Source organism: Pteropus medius, unplaced genomic scaffold (genome assembly GCF_902729225.1).
Source record: "Pteropus medius unplaced genomic scaffold, Ma_sr-lr_union100, whole genome shotgun sequence".
In the NCBI taxonomy this organism is placed as follows: Eukaryota; Metazoa; Chordata; class Mammalia; order Chiroptera; family Pteropodidae; genus Pteropus; species Pteropus medius.
In genome coordinates, this window is record NW_024348533.1 from 1,109,965 (window position 1) to 1,129,200 (window position 19,236).

Here is a 19,236-nt window from a genome sequence, read left to right on the forward strand (position 1 = left end):
TTTAAATTTCTATTTCTAAAGACTCCCTTATCTCTTTTAAAACTGTAATAGAATCAGAAACTGCCACCTTTTGTTACTCAGATAGGTTCAGATCTCTGCTTATACATAGCTAGATAACTATTTAGAATCGTAGAATTTTTAGGACCTTATAAATCATCTGTGTAGTTCTTTCATTTTTTGTTGAAAGAGATGGTTTTTATGGATGAAGGGATTGCATTAAGAAGAATTTTGTTATTTTAAGGCTATAGTGAATCATGAGGTTAGAAGCTTTTCTTATATGTAAGAAGGATTTTTTGTGAGCCACTTATTTTAACTTTAGTCCTGTCTTATTTGTGGTCCTGTTTTCTGTTTAAGCTTGATGAACTTGAATTTCCTTCTGTCTTTTTCTTTCTTTGTGTGTTTCTCATGTGTTTTCTTCTATATTATACATTTATGCCTTGGTCTTTTCTGGTTCTTCTCACTGAAAATAGAAATTGATTCTTGGCATTACTATTATGAAGACTACTTGGTCACTATATCTTAGTGCGAATTTGGGTTGTTTGAATGACTTATGTAACACAGTCACTGATTATCAGCTTTAGGGTTGCATTGTGTAATGCCAGCAAACACTAGATATTTTCATTTTCACATCTGAGTGTTTTCTGTTTTGGAAATAGAAGACATTTTGTTGTCATTTATCAGTATTTTCATTTATTAGAAATTTTGTATGTATCTTAGATCTATGGTCTTTTTAAATATCAACTAAGATAAAATTATTAAATATTTGTATTAAAATTTGCTCCTCAATTTTAGAACTTGATTTTACTGCTTTTCTTTGAATCTAAGACTTCAATTGTTGGACACACAAATATTTTAGGTACCACTAAACTTAACTTAATGAAAGAGCTCTTATGGAAACTTAGGTATACATTTTTATCACATAACATCCTTTTACTTTCATAAAAAGAAAAATATAAGCAAATTGAATTGGTTAGGTCTTTCTAAAACTTCTTCATAACCAAGATATGAAGCTTCTAAATCACTTTAGAGTTATTAGTTTCTGGGTTTCTTTTTTTGCAGACAGTACTGCCTTATATGCCATTAAATGTGTTGGTGATGAAACATTTCTTAAAACAAGCCATAAAAGAAGTAAAAACTACTGGTGGCTTGGCTCTGAGGTTGGCTTTGCAAACATTTCCAGCTAGCCCCCTTTTAATGCCTGCTTTGGGAATATTTTTGAACTTACCAGATTTACTACCTTCTTATAATCACTTGGTTCCCGGAAGTTAAAAGAGTAATTCACTAATGTCATTGGATTTTCTTCCAAATGATTCTGCAAGTTTTGAAATTTCTGCATGTGTAAGCATTGACAACCATGTCACAGTTTCTGCCTGACTAATAGCAATTGAAAGTTGCCAGTCAATGTAAAACACACCCTGTTTCAATGATCTTAAAATTGTGAAAGAAGAACAAAATTATAATACTTTTACAACTGTGTTTCACTTAATTTACAATGAAAACATTGGGATTTTAGTATCTATTTTGAACTGGGTATATGAACGCTGAAGAACAAATTGTTTGGTTGTGGTCTATGTATTTAGAATATTTTTGTGTAAATATTTTAGGCTAATTTAGAAACCCCATAAATATCTTTATTATTTTGGAATGGCAACTGCCTTTAAAATAAAAATCATCTTAGAAGCTTGTGTTTGCTAACCATGTTAGAAAAGACAAATGGCATTGCATTTCCAATTTTCCTTTGGTTCTAGATGTAGTCATTGTAGAAGGGGGTTTGCCAAAAAGGGAAGAGTTGGGCGAAGCTATAGCTTGTGTGGTTATTTCTACCCAGCTTAGAGTGCCATCACATCAGAGACATAGCAGAAAGAAGGTCCCAGGTCCCAGATCCCCAATCTTAGGACCCACATATAGCCTAACCATTCCATATGTGAGTGGAAGCATCGAGTAGCTTTTTATTGCATTTCTGATCTCTGACTATATTGAATTGAATATAAATTCCGTTATTCTTCTTATTGTTGTTCTCTTTGAATTTTGGCCAAAATCTGATTACTAGTGAAATTGGTAAACATGCTGAGAATGAGCTACTATAGACAGGAATGGTGATGGCCATAGCGTGTCCAAAGCAGCGTAAACAAGCAGAGCTGCTCTAGAAACTCCCGTGCTGAAGAACCCTGGTGCAGATCTGGCTGAGGATGGACTTGTCTTGACTCTGGCTCTTGCCATATATGCAGAGCATGGCTGACCACCAGGGCCAGAGGACTGCTTTTACTTGTCACAGTTGTATCATGGTTACATAGGCACAGATACAAGTCTGATGGAATTTGTTGCTCGGGGGCATTATGCTTTTGAACTCTGCACTTTTCCAAATCTTAAAACTTAGAACATTGCCATGTGTGCCATATTACTTTGCATTAATGCTCTTCATCTTTTAACTCATTTGCATCAGCATGCAATAGCATTAACAGAACAAAATTCTTTTAATCTTCAATCTGCCATGCTTAATGCTCATCTTTATGGCCCCTTATTGTGATATCCATCTTCTTACAGGTCATTGAGCCAAGGCAGCACAAGCTCAAACATGCTAGATGTTCAAGGAGGTGCTCACAAAAAAAGGGCACGCCGCAGCTCTCTGCTTAATGCTAAGAAGCTATATGAGGATGCCCAGATGGCAAGGAAAGTAAAGCAGTATCTTTCTAGTCTGGATATAGAGACAGATGAGGAGAAGTTCCAGATGATGTCATTGCAGCTGGAGCCTGCATATGGTACCTGTGAGTATAAGTTCTCTCTTACGTGACACTAAATAGCACAATAAAATAGAAATTTATTTCTCAAGAGTTACACCAGCATCCCAAGAAACTTAACTTGGCTCACAGAAGACCACTGATGTAGCCCGTGCATCACACTGTCCTGTTAGATACTGAATCTCACTTAGTCTTGAGGGATACGTAGTTCATCTTTAAAAAGCATTATAAAGTCATAAAAATTGGAACATTAGACTGGAGCCCTTCTGTTTAAGAACATTTTTACCTTTATCCTTAAATTAAGAGTATAAATAAATGAAATTTTTACCTTTTTAAAAATTTCGCAAATGTACAGGACAAACAAACAGAAACTCATGGATGTGGAATATAGACTAGTGGTTACCGGAGGGTAGGGGATCGGGGAGGAAGGAGTAGGTAGATAGTTAAAAGGGATCAAATATAGGGGGGGTAGGGGGAGGGCGAAATGGGTAAAGAGGATCAAATATATGGTAGCTGAAGGAAACTGGACTCTGAGTGGTAAACACAATAGAATATACAGATGTCAAATTATAATGTACACCTGAAAATTATATAATTTTATTAACCAATGTTACCCCAATAAATTTATAAATAAATAAATAGAAAAATTTCACAGATAGTATTTACCAGTTAGAAAATACAAGAAATGTAATTAAAACACTGTTAGAGATAATAGCTATATTAAGGTGTCAGTGAATAAGGTAAAACAAGAAAAATCAGGCACATTCTGATTTGTTAACATAAAAAATATGCTGGGCAAAAGAGAACCTATTAGTATTAACTTTTTAAAATTAAATAAAAAATGGAACGTATGTGTGTCTGAGTTAAGGAAATGATGAGTTATAAAAGCAAAAATCAAAGACGATAAAATGTATCATAACAAAATAAAGATGGTTATTCTTAAATTATAAGTGAATGATATGTGTGTGTACCAATAAGAAGCATAGAACTTGGTAAAATGTTGACAGAATAAAGAGGGAGAAGGTTTAGATTTACTATTTCTGTGTTTCTAATTGATAGGAGAAAATGGTAACCATCATAGGTTTACTCTGAAATTGATAAATGGCATGGTATTTGCATAGTAATTGAAAAAGTATGTCAATGGAGTAGAAAAGAGAAAGTGGAAATATAACCAAATACTGATTTAAAAATTTCAGATGTGATAATGAATTTTAAAATATAGGGTAACAAGCCATTTAGTAAAGCTAGTTATAAAAACGATATCTTAAACACTTCTACCAATAGGAAATGGAATGGATTGTAATGGAAGGAGCACCTATGAGGGATGGACACACAGTTTGAGTCTCATTTATTGCCACTTGAACAAGGTTCTCTTCATCTGAGATCTGTTTTCCCAAATGTAAAACTCAAGCAAGGGTCTGGAGTAGGTTTTATCCCTGAGATTTTTTCTACATCGAACCTATTAAATTAGGAGAAAGAAATAAAATAATAAAAGCTAACAATAAGAGCTTTTGGTATGCCAGCAACCATGGTAAGCACTTTATAAATAATGTCATTTATTCCTCACAGTATTCCAGTGAAATAATGCAGCCAAAAAACTGCTTATACAAAGATGTTACAGTGAAAAAGAAATCACACAGATACTAGAATGCTAGAGGATACTTAAGTCTATTGTTTCCATATCAATACGAGGAATAGTATCTGGCCATTAAAAATAATAAATGTGTGTAGACTTGGAAAATGTCTAGGAGAATTCCTTACCACACATGGACTATTAAGAATAGTGTCAGAGGAGAAAAAAAATGGCGTAGATGATAGAGGCTCTGTTCATTCCTCTAGCGACCAAATCAAAGTTGTGACAGAAACAAGGAGCAGCAGCAAAGAAAAATCACCCAGGATTTAGATGAACAAGCCATACAACTACAGAGAAATCCAAAAAAGCACCCTGCAATGGCAGAAGGTTTTACAGGGTGAGGGTACGGGGCGAGGATGCGGGCTGCGGCAGCAGCGGTCGCCTCTTAAAGGGGCTGATTTTTTCGGTGACGGAGCAGATTTTTGTGGTGACGGACCTGCTCACACTGAGCACCAGTGCCCATTTGGCTGCACACAGGGGACACCAGGGACTTACAGGGAGACATTGTCAGAGTGAGGGCCTAGGTGAGACTCGCTGGTACAGAAGTGCTGGGGGTATCTATTGTTCCCTGTCGAGCCCTTCCCCTTACCAGTGCACCCAACACGGTGCCGCCATAGCTGTGACATCATCAAACTGGATAACAGAGGTTACTCCACCCAGAGGATTTCCTGAAACCCCACCTGTTCCAACTTGCAGCCCCACCCAAGCCCCATCCAGGTGTATCCTCAGCGGAGTCAGGTGCTCCTTGTTGAGATGCACACTAGTGGAGGCAGCTGACCTCGGTTTCTGGTGTGGCCTTTTGAGGCAACTATAAGGACAGCATCTGTGGATTGCTTGCCGAATCTTAACAGGTGGCCCCGGAGGAGTAGAGGCGAGCTAAATTTGGCCTGCAGCTGAACCCTTCTCAGGACTGGAAGGTGCCACTGGACACCTACTTCACAAATCCACATTAATAAGACCGGGAGCCTTAGGAGCTTTGCTTCGTACATAGGCACGGAAAGGCAGCCAGAATGGGAAGACGAAGCAGAAATCATATAACAGAATAGAACAGAGATCCAGATATAATGGAGTCAAGTAATCTAACGGATGCAGAGTTCAAAACACTGATTATAAAGATGCTCAATGAACTTTTGGGAAGTGTAGATAAATTCAGTGAGAACTTCAACAAAGGGATAAACATAAAAATGGACGTAGAAATTATAAAAGGGCACCAGTCTGAAATGAAGAACACATCTGAGATGAGAAGTATGTTAAATGGAATAAACAGAGTAAATGAGGATCACATGCCCTATCTAGAGGACAGGACAGCCAATCAGGACATTCGGTCAGAATGGCAAGAAAAAAGATGCCAAGACTATAAAAATAGTTTAAGGAGGATATGGGACACTGTTAAAGCTCCAAATATCTGTCTGATCGGCGTAACAAGAAAACCAAGATGTTGAACAGCTGTTTGAAGAAATAATGATGGAAAACTTCTCTAACCTGGTGAAAGAAATGGACATAAAACCCCAGGAAGCTCAGAGAATTCCAAAAATCAGGGATCCAAAGAGACCCACACCAAGACACATCATAATGAAAATGCCAAAGGTTAAATACAAAGAAAATATTAAAAGCAGCAAAAGAAAAATTATAAGGGAACACCCATACAACTGACAGCTGATTTTGCAAAAGAAACTGTGCAGGACAGAAGGGCTTGGCAAAAAATATTCAAAAAGATGAAGACCCAGGATATACAACCAAGAATAATTTATCCAGCAAAACTATCATTTAAAGTTGATGGACAGGTAAAGAGCTTCCCAGACAACAATAAACTGAAGGAGTTTATCACCACCAAGCCAGAATTACAGGAAATGTTGAAGGAATTTCTTTAAGAAGAAAAAACAAATATCAAAAACAGGAATAAAGAATGGTAACAACTACATTCCTATCAATAAGTACCTTAAACAGAAAAGAATTAAGTGCTCCATCCAAAAAATAGAGTGGCTGAAAGGATAAAAAAAACAAGACCCCTACATATGAAAAGGGAATGGAAAAAGATATTGCTTTGATGAACCTAGGAGGTATTTAAGTCAGATAAAAAGATAAACACTATATGATTTCACTTATATGAAGAATTTAAGGAATAAAAAGAACAAACCAATCAAAAACAGACTCACAAATATGGTAATGGACAGAGGGGAGGGGGGTTGGGAGGCTGGGAGAATGGTGTCCTTCACTACATATTTAATATTGACTTAAAACATGAAGGGTTAAAGAAGTACAAATTATGGATGGTCACGGGGACAGGGAGCACGGCATAGGGAATGCAATTAGCATTAATACATTGACTAGGTGGAGGATCAGGGGAGGGAGGGAGCAATTGGGATCATTTTACTAACTATATAGATGTCTAACCAATGTCTGCTATGCTTGAAACTAATTAAAATTTAAAGTTAAAAAATTATGAATGAAAAAGAATAGTGTCAGCTATATGACAATGGTACATGTCAAAAGTAAAGACTGACAGAGTATGTAGAATCTTTAACATTTATTCATGTTTTAAAGTTCAAAGCCATATACATATGTAACTTATTAAAGCACTGTGACCCTGCTTTGAGTGATCATCAAAACAAATTTTCCCAAGTAACTCAATATAGACTTTATTATCTTATGGTTACGTAGCACAGTTTGTCATTCCTGTTTTCATCTAGTAAAGGGTATTTGTCTTTTGTTGTCGCTATCTGCTTTTGTTTCTGAAATCTGATTTTGGATATTCAAGAACATAGAAATCTCTTTTCTATGATCAACGTTAAAATTTTGAGGCCCAGAACTATCCCACCTATCTAACTCTGTGTCCTGCCTCTCCCCACCCCACATGCACGTACCTGTATACCTTTGTCTTCTCACACCCACCCTGGACTTGTCTCTTTTTTCGTAACACTAAATGGTGTCCTTCACTACATATTTAATATTGACTTAAAACAAGAAAACCTATGGGTCTTTCTTAAACTGAGTTTTGTAAAGATTTAATTCAGTGCATGTTTCTTTAAATTGGTTTGCGAGTCTTTTGATTTCTGTTGCATAATTACTTTTTAAATGTTTAAATAATAACTATCTCAAATCCAAACAATAGTTGTAGAATTTGGTTCTTCCTAATAGGTCAGCATATATGTGGGCTTTGGCATTCATCTATGAACTCTTTCTTTATATTTTAGGTAGTCTCAATATTTTTCTTTGTACTGTAGCTATTAATAAAATAAGATGTCAGTAGAGAATTCATTAGTGTTGACAGAAGGAGGAAAATGTGTTTCATGGCTGTTACCAAAAGATGGTAACATCTTGGATTCACTTAGTTGATGATCCACTGCATATTATCCCCCAGGAGTCCGTGTGTTTTGATTTTCTGAGATGTTCCCTAATTCTTACCACTTAAAATATGCTCTAGGCTCTCATAATAAAAGCATAATAGCTAACTATTATAGCTGTGCTGTGACAGGGTAAACTTGCTAATTTTGCTTTTATCGTGGTGTTGAAAACAAATACATCATGGAGTTCTGGAAGTTGGACCTGCGTTAAAACCATTCTGAATAACCGAAGAATTAAAAGTGCTACCTGAAAGAAGTCCCCCCCACCCCACACTCTTAGTAGTACAGTATTGATTTTATACAAGGGAGCAGCTTTTTCTTTCTTAAGTCAGAGTTCTCTGTTTTTAATTCAGACATTCACTTCCAGATATTCTAACTATCTCTCTGGTATTTCTTTGTATGACTGTTGAAATAGTTATTCATTCAGCAAATACCTATTAAGCATCTGTTTTCTATCGGTCACTGGACATATAGCAAGATAGTAGTAGACAAGATATACAGACAGTCTTTACTCTCACAATAGTTAATCTAGTGAGGGGCAGAAACATTAATTGATTAACAGATAATTGATTTCTTACAAACAGTTATCAGCTCTGTGAAGGGAAGATACAGGATGCCTTGAGAAAGTCAAACAAATCGGATCTAGTTGGTGCAGAGTGTGGGATCTTAGGGAAGCTAACAACGGGCCATTGCTAGGTCATGCAGGGCCTCTTGGGCCTTGTTTCAGGGATTTGGATCTTCATCCTGAGAATAGTGGCAAGTCACCTAAAGGTTTGTGCAGGACATTTGAAGAAGGAAAGTGATATGATCAGCTTTTCATGTTGGAAAAGTCATGTGGCTGTCATATGGAGACTGGCTCGAAGGCATGCTAGAAGTAACACAGTGAGGGGAGTGTTTGGCAGTATAGGTGAGAGGATGTTAGCTTTTCCAGGCGCAGGTGCTTTAGGAGCTGCATGCTTTGGTATAGACATGGCCCAGTCCTAAAACACACCATGCACAGCCAGTTCCGAAAATGGCATCAAGAAACCCCAGTCACAAAGATAGGAGTCTCTTAAGAGAGTGGACCCCAAGTTCTTGAGGAACATGTGCCGTGCCAGATAGCACAACAGTAAGGGCCTGAAGAAGATGGAGGGCAACAACATCAAGGCCATGAGTGCACATACCGTAACTGTCAAGGCCTCCGTAAGCCCAAGATCCCAAAGGGCAGAAGCTGCTAGCTCAGTTGACCTGCCTGTTTTGATCACCCCAAGCTCAGAAAACATGCTCATGCCTGCATTGCCAAGGGTCTCAGGCTCTGCCAGCTAAAGGGCAAGGCTGCAGCTGCGGCTCCCAGGGTGCCCAGGCCCCTCACGAAGGCTCCAGAGAAGGGGAGAATGGATGTGAGCCCTGGACTGCTCTCTGTGGGACTAGTGCCCTTCTGTGCTGTTTGTATAAATCTGAAGCAGGAACTGTCCCACAAAAGCATAGATGAGAGGATGTTAACTTGGCCTTCAGGATGATGGTAGAGGTGGAGCTAATTAAGGTAATGGAGTCAAAAAGTATTTAGGAAATAAAATCAACAACTTTATAAATATTTTAGAGATAACATTTTGTAATATATGAAGTTATATTTTAGGAAATTAATCTATTTGTGTTTAAAAAGGTGTTTTTTATGCACCCTTTTAAAGTTTTTTTTTATCTTTCAATTACAGTTGACATACAATATTAGTTTCAGGTGTACAACATAGTAATTAGCCATTTATATAACTTATGAAGTGGTCACCCCGATAAGTCTACTACCCGTCTGACACCATACATAGTTATTATAATTTTATTAACTATATGTATTATGCTGTACTTTACATCCCCATAACTGTTTTGTAACTACCAATTTGTATCTCTTAATCTCTTCCCCTTTTTCACCCACTCCCAATCTGGCAACTATCAAAATGTTCTCTGCATCTATGAGTTTGTTTCTCTTTTGTTTACTTTGTTTTTGTTTATGGTATATGTCTTTGACTTATTTCACTTAGCATAATACCCTCTAGGTCCATCATGTTATTGCAAATGGCAAAATTTCATTCTTTTTTTTTGACTAATACTCCATCGTATATTTTGTACCACTTCTTTATTTATTCATCTATTGGTGGACTCTTAGGTTACTTCTATATTTCAGTTATTGTAAATAATGCTGCAGTGAACATAGGGATACATACATACTTTTGAATTAGTTTTTTGGGTTTCTTCAGATAAATATTCAGAAGTGGAATTTCTGGGTCCTTCTGTATCTCTTGTTATAGCCTTTGTTTTAAAGTCTGTTTTGTCTCATATAAGTATTGCTATCCCAGCCTTTTTTGTGTTTCCATTTTCATGAAATTTTCTATCCCTTTACGTTTATTCTGTGTGTGTCTTTCAATCTGAAGTGGGTCTCTTATAGGCTACATATGTATGAGCCTTGTTTTCTTATTCATTCAGCCACTCTCTGTCTTTTCATTGGAGCATTTACTCCATTTACATTTAAAGTAATTGTTAATACGTATGTAATTATTGCTATTTTATTAATTTTTTAATCTTTTTTTTTCTTCTTTTTAAAGAAGTCCCTTTAACCTATCTTGTAACACTGGTTTAGAGATGCTGAACTCCTTTTGCTTTTTCTTGTCTGGCATAATGCAACCATTAATTATTGCAGCAGTAATAACCTTGCCTAAAAAAGTGCAGAATAAAGTGTTTCTTACCTTTTTTTTTTTTTTTTTTTTTTTTTTTTAGTGGTAAGAATTTAACTGAGAAAAAATCAGCCAAATTATCAGAAATGTCTCCAGTGCCTCTGCGGTCAGCTGGCCTGACAGCTAAAGCCCATTCACAGCAGCCCCACAGAGTGAGCCAGGTGCTGCAGGTGCCAGCTGTTAATTTGCACCCCATCAGGAAGAAGGGACAAGCAAAAGACCTTGGCACACTAAGTGAGTAGTCACAATTAATATCACATTAATTTAATTGAAATTTCCAGGGAAGTTAGAATGAAAAATAAATTGTAAATGTAAATGTTTAGATCAGCTGTTATAGTTTGTATAATATAATCATCACTCGTGAATCAAAAACTGTTTGATTTTGTATGTAGGTTTTGGATGATGCATACATATTTTAAATATTGACATTGGAATTCATATAACCATATCAACCAAAAACCTAATGGCAATAGACTTGAGTACCAAGGGCTTACTGTAGTCAAAGGTGCATCTATTGCAACCCGTGAGAACGAAGTTGCTTATTCTAAAGTGACTGTATGTTGGTTTTCATTAATGACCACTTCTCAAAACCTAGTTAGGAGACGAGGAGAAAGTGTAAAGTATATAAAGTACAGACCGTACTTTTTTTCCCTCTGTTAGGCCATGTAGACGTTATCAAAATTTTATTTGTTGTTTTAACTGTGTCATTATTTCAGTTTTCAGATGGGAAGCCAGATTAGATGGTTCTTAGCATTATTACTTAGCTCATGCATTATACATAGGACATATTCAGCAGAACTTTGTGAAATGTGAATTTAATTTGATTTTGTTTTGAGATCCAGAATTGAAAAGAAATTCCCACTCCTATCAGTCTGGTGATAACTTTAGTATAATGAGTTTGCTGTTATGCCCGGGGTCTGTACAGAACATATAAAAGAACAGAATGGGGGACAGCTTTTAGGTCAGGCGGAAGGAAGGTAGAGAAAGCTTCAGAGGAGGTTTTTTTGGAGATAACACTTAAGTAGAGTCTTAAAAGTTGATCAGGAAAGAAGTAATTAGGCAAAGATTCCAGAGAAGGAGCTACAGGCAGTTTGCTGCCTCTGAGTACAGAGCTGTAGGAACAGTGCTGAGACAGTAATTAAAGCTAACACTTATAGAGGACTTCCTGAGTGTCATACAGTTCTAAGTTCTTTTCTCACTTTATATATTATATCCATTTAATCTTTATAATAACCCTATAAGATAGGAACTATTCTCACTCTACAGAGGAAGCATAGAGGGTCTGAGTAACTGACATCACCAGTAAGTGTTGGAGCTCAGAGTTAAACCTAGGCTAACTGGCTCAAAGTCTTTTCTTTTAGCTACTATACTAAACAGCCACCCAGGATGAAGAGCAGTGAAGTCATAGGCATGCTGAAATTTTAACATGGCATGCTAAAGAAAGTTGTCAGTGGGAGCGATTGAAGAGATTTGAACAAGGGAAGGTTATGATCTAGTTTATGTTGGAGAAGGGCTATAGCAGGGAGGGCAGGAAGACTGGAGAGAGAGCATGAATGGGAAGCTGGTTCTCAGAGCCTGAAATAGTTTGGTGGCTAGTGAAAATGAAGAGAGAATTGGATGCAAAATTGGTGAAGTTGAAAAATATGCCCATAGGAGTGAGAAATGGGTTGAGTCTAGCTCTAGTTGCTTACTTAGATGTCATCACCCAAGATACAGTATTACTTGTACCAGGTAGCCCTCTTACCTCTTTCTGTAATATGGCCGTTATCTACGTGATAAATATATTTATATTAACATGGCACTTAATTAAAAGTAGTGTGAGTATGCTGCGATTTAAATTTTTTCACTGTCAAAGGACTGATTGTTACTATGCCAAATCTTCATCAGACTTGGGCTTGCTTTACTGGTTGAGAGTGGTGTCAGTAGCCATCACATTTCTTAGAGGAGATAAATGTAAAACTATGTATTGAAACCATTGCTAAGTTTGATCTGTGTTAAACGAGACCAGCTCCAGCTGTTGGACAAGAGCAGTACTAGAACTTTGCAGAAGTGTTCCCAGTGGGCTCCATACTATTTTTCTATAAATTCATGATTCTTTTTGTTGTCTACTTCTCTCCTGTAGTGTGAATTTAGTGGTCTTGAAAAGGGCTGGACTGGCAGCCCTGCAACCTCTTCTATATTCCCACAGCACAGATGCACCACAGGTAGTGACAGTGCCAACATCCCTACACTGCCCCTGCCACATGCCTCACCCTGACTTGGAGAGGCCACCTCTAGAGGGGAGGGAAGAGTTCGAATCCATGACTTCCAACGAGTGTGTCAATTGTGGGGAGTGCGACACTGTACTCAGACTATTAAATCTATTTCCCTTATGCCACAAAACAAACAAAAAACTATTATAATCTGGTTTGTGCTGACTGGCTGAATTTGAACAAATAACCTAGAGGTGAGAATCTCTGTATGCCATTACCCAGTCATTTAGTCCCCGTTTGTCATTGACACATTTCAGTTGACTACACTAGTCATTGTGCATCATGGCTTTAGTTATGTAGTAATTTAGGCAGCTACAGACCTTTTAATTGTGAAGTGATGTGTGTCTCTTTGGTTTTATTTTTAGGTACAAGTTTACCTCAGAAAGTTTTAGGAGCAACTGAAGAAATAAGTGGTAAGAAAAATACAGAAGACACTATTTCTGTGGCATCTTCCTTGCATTCTAGTCCTCCCGCATCTCCTCAAGGCTCCCCTCGCAAAGGTAGGACAGAACAGTTCAAGCTAGTTCTGGTTTTACCGAACAACACTTTGTAACACTTATATTGCTTTTCAAGTGTTAATAGAAAGTGTGAGGAAAGCATAACTCCTAATAATTTTCGAACTTTCATGTTTTGGATTGAATTACTCAGATGCTTTCCAGGATTGCTCATCATGTCGCTGGGACTCCTGTGTTCAAAATGTGGTCCTTCTTTGACAGATGACAAGCATAGATAAGAATGAAGGCAGAAATTTTGTTTTGTGCCTATTCTTGATATTCAAATTTCCAATTATTTAAACATTTCTGTGGACTATTTAAAAAGAAGAATTTCTACAAGGAATTGTTTTTAACCAACAACAAAAATTAGGGAGAAAAGCAAATATTTAGGTTGATGCATTCCTTTCTTCAGTAATTGAGTATTGCCTTTTTATTAATCAGTATTTAAAATAACCTATACCCTTACATTTCTACTTAAATGTAACCTCTTTAGGTGAAAAATCTTAATTCACCCTTGTTCATTTATGTTTGATTCTGTAATTCAGACTGAAGCTTTTCCGTAATCCAGACTGACTCACCTGTGCAGTGTGCACAGAGCTGCCATTTATGTTAGCTGCACAGGTAGCTTTCTAAATGGTGAATTGCTTACATTGGCCTGAGCACATTCTGTGTGTTCCTTGTGGGAAAAGGCCCCTGAGTCCTGGCATTGTCTTCATACATGTAAAAGAGTTACATATTTAAATAATCACCTTACAGGGTGGTACATGGTCAAAGGGAAGATACACTTCAGAATTCTTAACAGGAAGGGAAAGCTTTCAGAGCTACCCTCAGCTGTCGTGTCCTAAGTTTCAACTCACTTTTAAGTGCTCTTATTTTTGCCACCTATGTGGCAGCAATGTGGTATAGAGATGTCAGACCTGATTTGGATCCCAACTTTGTCCCCTCCTATATCTGTGTTATTACAAGCCACTCATTTACAAGGTCAAGTTTCCTGTCTGTAAATTAGGGAGGAAACCACCTATTTTAGGGGCCTTATGAATTAAACAAAATAAGATGTATAAAGCCTGATACATGGTAAGTGTTTAGTAAATGGGGGTGTCCCTTCTCCTTCCCTGTTGCCACCGCAGGGCAACGTAGCTCCATTACTGGCCTGCCCTCTCCCCCTTGTAGCTGAGAATGGCTACAATTTTCATTCAGACTTTACTAAGAAAAGCATTGTAAAAATCAAACAGGACTTGCGAATAACATGTATAAATAGGTGTGTTTATAAAACTAGAGTCTGATCCTGTTGTATGTCGCTTATACGTGTCTCGTGAGGCACACAGACCTGTTTTCATCTCTTTACTGTCTCGATGGTCTTATCCGGAGTATCCCTTATCGGGTTTGAGGAGTGGGACTGGGAACAGCTCCCAATCACACAGGCCGTCCCAGTGCACAGTGCCTGTATACTCTTGCTGCCCTCTCCGGAACACCATTACACCTTCCACCCCTTTTGGAGGCTGTTCAGAGGTCCCATTATAGATCATTCTCTAACCAGGAACCTACTTGAATCAGATTTGGTGTTTTATGCCTGAGTGTGATTTTACGAAAAGGTTGTTAGGAACAGGGATTTCCCTGTTGCTCTTACTCTCAACAAAAAACCCGTCCCCTGACACTGGGATACAGAAGGCTTCTCCGGTGTGTCTTTTGGTGTGTGGCTAACAGACATGATGTTTATAGATTTGTGAGCCTGTCCAAGTCATGTTGGGAATCTTTAGAAACCTGAAGATGTTTTTTCTTCAAACTATTTCCAATTGTTTTTACATATGTTCTTTCAAAACCACAGCTGAATATTATATTTGTTTATTTCTATAGACAGATTTGTCTGGCAGAAATGTCATTAAACTAAGAGTACGTAATTAAGATCTGGTCCTAGTTCTTGCTAAATTTTAGAATTAGCTCTTTGCTTTCTAACAAGAAAATAAGCCTATTGTCATGTTTTCACAGGGAGAATTTAAACAAGTAAGAGCTTTTTTCTTTTTTTGTGTGTTTTATTTAAGTGTACTTGGTATACAAAATTATATTAATTTCAAGTGTAGAGTAGTGATTCGACATTTATATACCTTAGAATGTGATCACTACCCTAATTCTAATAATCATCTGTCACCATGCAAACTTATCACAATATTATTGGCTGTATTCCCCTTCATCCTCACATCCTAAACAAGTAAGAACTTTTAAAAAGTGAGAAGGCAAGAGGCCTTAACTTTTATCTTCCCCAGTTCCCTAACCTTTCACTTTGGAGATACAACAGGATTAGAAATTGTACTTTATAAATACATTTATTGTGTATACTGTATATATATCCTATCTGGTTTTTGCTAAGCTTTTTCTTAGTAGACTCTGCCTGAAAAGTCTAGAGATAGTTACTATTGAGAAATACTCTTGTCAAATTTTTGCTTATGATTTTACCATCTTGGCTCAATTTCAACAGTTTTTTAATACCAGCTTATTCTGATCAAGGTAATCTTTCTCCTGTGTTCTGTCTTGCAATGACTGCTGTGTTTATGCTATATAGTAGGCTCTCCAGTGCGTTAAAATATACATTGCTAGATTTCAATTTTTCAAATATTGTCAAGATTTTAGGATTTTTTAAATAGTGAAATGTTATATAAACCAGACTAATTGTGATTTATTTGAAAGAATTAATTGACCATGACAGGGTTTTTGCATCTCTCCCTCCAGTTGGCAGTATCATATCTGATCACAGCATCCTGCCGCAGCTCTCAGGGTCTACCTCATCCCCTCCCCGTGAGTCCAGCACCAAGATCAGTGGCCACAGCTACCCCGGCATAGGTGGGGTTTACTTGCAAAAGAAAATCCTTCAAATTACCAGGAGCACAGCCAAAAGAACAGACAGGACCGAGAAGGCCACTGAGGAGAATAGAGACAGGACAAGTTGTGAGAACACAGCCAGAAAAAGAATGACATCCCCGTTTAGAAGATTTAGGGAAAGAGCTCTTTCAAGGGAGAGACTAGCCAACAGCAAAAAAGAGGACGCAGATCACAATCAAGCTACAGGAAGCTGTGAGAAAGTGAAAGATGTTGGAAGCAACATCAGAGATGATGAGAAAGGGAGTGACATCTTCAATTCAAATAGCCGAGGCACCAGTAACGCTTTAAACTGCTTCTATGCACGATTCAAGTCTAAAAGGAGGAAGACACTCTGATGAAGTTCCTTAATTTTAGTGTTAAATTTGTTTTTATTTATTAATGTAAATGTAGCTTAAATTAAGTCATTTGTCAAATAAAGCTTAGGCAGACAACTTAGTAAAATATTATAAGTATTTTATGACTAGTGTTACAGGTCCTCTAGCAACAAAATCCTGTTGATTTAAAGTGCCTTATTTTTACATATGTTATTTCACTAATGTTAGTAAATGTTATACTCTGATTTCTGTGGTTGGCTTTATTTCCTATCGGTAGCTGCTGGGTCTGTGAGTGAAATAAATTGAGGAGGCTTTTTAGGAACAGGTATTTGCTTTCACATTAAAACCTCCAATAATGATCTGATCAGAAACTTCACTTCAGAGAATTTTGGTGCTGTCTTATTACTGCATCTACTTTACAGGCTAAAGGAAGAAGTGTTGGGAAGCAATAAACTGCATCTTGTTCACATGTACTTTTTTTTAATCATCCACTTTTCACATACCTCTGATCAGAAAAGGAGGAGATAGTCTAACCTAGCAGGTTCAAAATCATCTGAGAAACTTGTTTAAAAAATACAGTTACTGTGTCCCACCGTAGACCTCGTAAATTTGAATTTCCAGAAGTGGGCCTAAGAATGTGTATTTTAATAAGCTTTCCAGGGGATTGTTAGAATTGATTGTATTTTCGAAATACTGATCTAACAGGCATAAGGATGAAATTATTTTAAAACAGTAAAGCAGATCCAGAACCCTAAGATAAAAGAGCAATGATCTTTTTCTTTGGGGAATTTTTAAATTTAAATTGTTTTTATTTACCACATCTATTTTCTTGGTCTTCGTGAAATTGACCAATTAATTCCTGAAGGGCGCTGAGAAAGAGTAGTGATCCCAAGATCAGAGAACTGGGGTAGGAGCTAAGACACTATCTTGTCTTATCTTTAGCCCCATAAGCCAGCTAGAAGTCACACATTTTCTGGGTCTTAATTTTTCTGTTTGAAATTAAACTATTTAAGGAGATTACTGTTCAATAAATATTTCCTTTCATGACTTCAGTTACATGTGAGTATGAAACCTATTCTTGAGATTTTTAGGATTGAATCAAAGGTTATGTACTTACTGAACCCCATTCTCTCAGGGAGCAAGAAGATAGTTGTTTCTTTGAGGCCTGCCCCCTGGTGGGATTACTGTGGCATTTTGTTTTATTTCTAGGCAAAAGAAGTTTGGTTACTTTTCTAATAATTATCAAAACTGTCTCATTACATTTAACTACCTCATGCTGCAGATTTGTTTTTGGATCCTTCCACATTACTCCATCTCCACCCCTTTATTTGAAAGAATACAAAAGAAAATCTCTCTAGCTATATCTGCTGTGCAGTAAGACTTAGAACAGTTTAAAACAGGTAGATGCTGTTTTTTTCATAACATATTTGTTTGTCAGTTCGGCTATTTAATATTCTGCAAATTGGTGAAGAAAAAGGAAACTAGATATAAGATTAAATCCAGATCTAAGACTGTTTACTTAAAAAATACTAAAACAATGACTTTCAACCTGGGGCAAGACTTCTTAGGTGACATAAGCAGACTCTCTGGGGTAAGTACATGTAGTTTGAAAAAGCGAAAGTATAATTTTTCCCCTTGAGTCCTGACTCCCCTCTTCCACCCCCACCTCAAGGTAGTATTTTGGACATGAAATATGTATGTTAATCAAAGGGGAGGGGATATAGGCATAAAAAGAAGCTGAGAAACTCAGGATGTCTACTTTTTAATGTTTTATAATATACTTAATGCCTTCTTGTTTATTAAATGTTTGTAACTGTGAGAACCTGGGGCCGATAGACCTTTGGACTAGTTTCTCGGTGATACTGGTCTTTGACTTCTCTATTTCTTGAATTTGGAGTTGAATTGGTATGGATAGATAAGCGAATGGAAGTGTAAGGGACTGCCCTCTACCTGCCCACAAACCCCCACCTGTTTCTTTGTTTTATAGTTTGATCACTTGTCTTCTCTCATTCAGGTTATACACTTATGCCATCAGCTAAATCTGACAACTTATCTGACTCCAGCCATAGTGAGATTTCTTCACGGTCCAGCATTGTGAGCAATTGTTCTGTTGACTCCATGTCTGCGGCTCTGCAGGATGAACGGTGTTCTTCCCAGGCTGTCACGGTCCCTGAATCCACTGGGACAGTGGAAAAGACAGAGCACTCTTCGGGGACAGGAGACCATAGTCATCTTGGCCCTGGGTAAACATCCTTGCCTATGTTCCTATCACAAAACCTAAGCCAAGTGGCCACTGCAAGCAGTGCTCCGCACCTTGACCCTAGACCCCTTTTGGGGTAGTTGCAAGGGAATCATTAGAAGAATATGCAGGCCAAGCATATATTCTCTATACTGAATATGCAAATTGGGACTATTTTGAAAGATGTATGAATGCTCATTTTTAAAGTATTACTGAATTTAAGTAACTTTCTATCACACATATCTTTTCGATTAGTAAGAACTCAAAGTGAAGCTATCATTGGTGTGAGAGAGGAGGCTATTGCATTCTTTCTGTTAGGATAGAGATTGTTTAAAAAGATTGTAAAATTGGAAGTACCTCCAGTGCTGTACACGTTGCAGCCAAGTTGGGAGAGTAAGACCAGTCCTTGATCCTTGATCCTTGTTCTCTGAAAGTATGATTTAGAATTACCAGCTAGCAAAAGTCAGTTAACAAATGTTAACTCTTAAGTTTCTGTTTAGAATCGAGCAAAATGGAAATCTTTGAGGACGCGTTAAGAAAGTTGATTCTAAACTGATATCGTTAAATCTTGCATACTTTAATATGAAAAATATAAGATATATTTAATATAAGTAAATATAAGTAAAATATTTATCATATTTGTAAA

General features: G+C 37.2%; 1 protein-coding gene across 3 annotated transcripts in view; it reads left to right on the forward strand.

Moving 5' to 3' along the window:
- The window catches only part of RAPGEF6 (Rap guanine nucleotide exchange factor 6), a 151,797-nt gene that overhangs the window by 124,730 nt on the left and 7,831 nt on the right, over positions 1–19,236 (forward strand). For 2 of the 3 annotated variants that reach the window (XM_039879997.1, XM_039879998.1), the window contains 5 exons: positions 2,545–2,765; positions 3,471–3,478; positions 10,468–10,651; positions 13,035–13,169; positions 18,366–18,594. In XM_039879997.1, the coding sequence (XP_039735931.1) occupies positions 2,545–2,765; positions 3,471–3,478; positions 10,468–10,651; positions 13,035–13,169; positions 18,366–18,594 (777 nt within the window). Of the gene's footprint in view, positions 1–2,544; positions 2,766–3,470; positions 3,479–10,467; positions 10,652–13,034; positions 13,170–15,887; positions 16,597–18,365; positions 18,595–19,236 lie in introns of those variants that run through there. The other variant, XM_039879999.1, reaches the window with a different exon arrangement.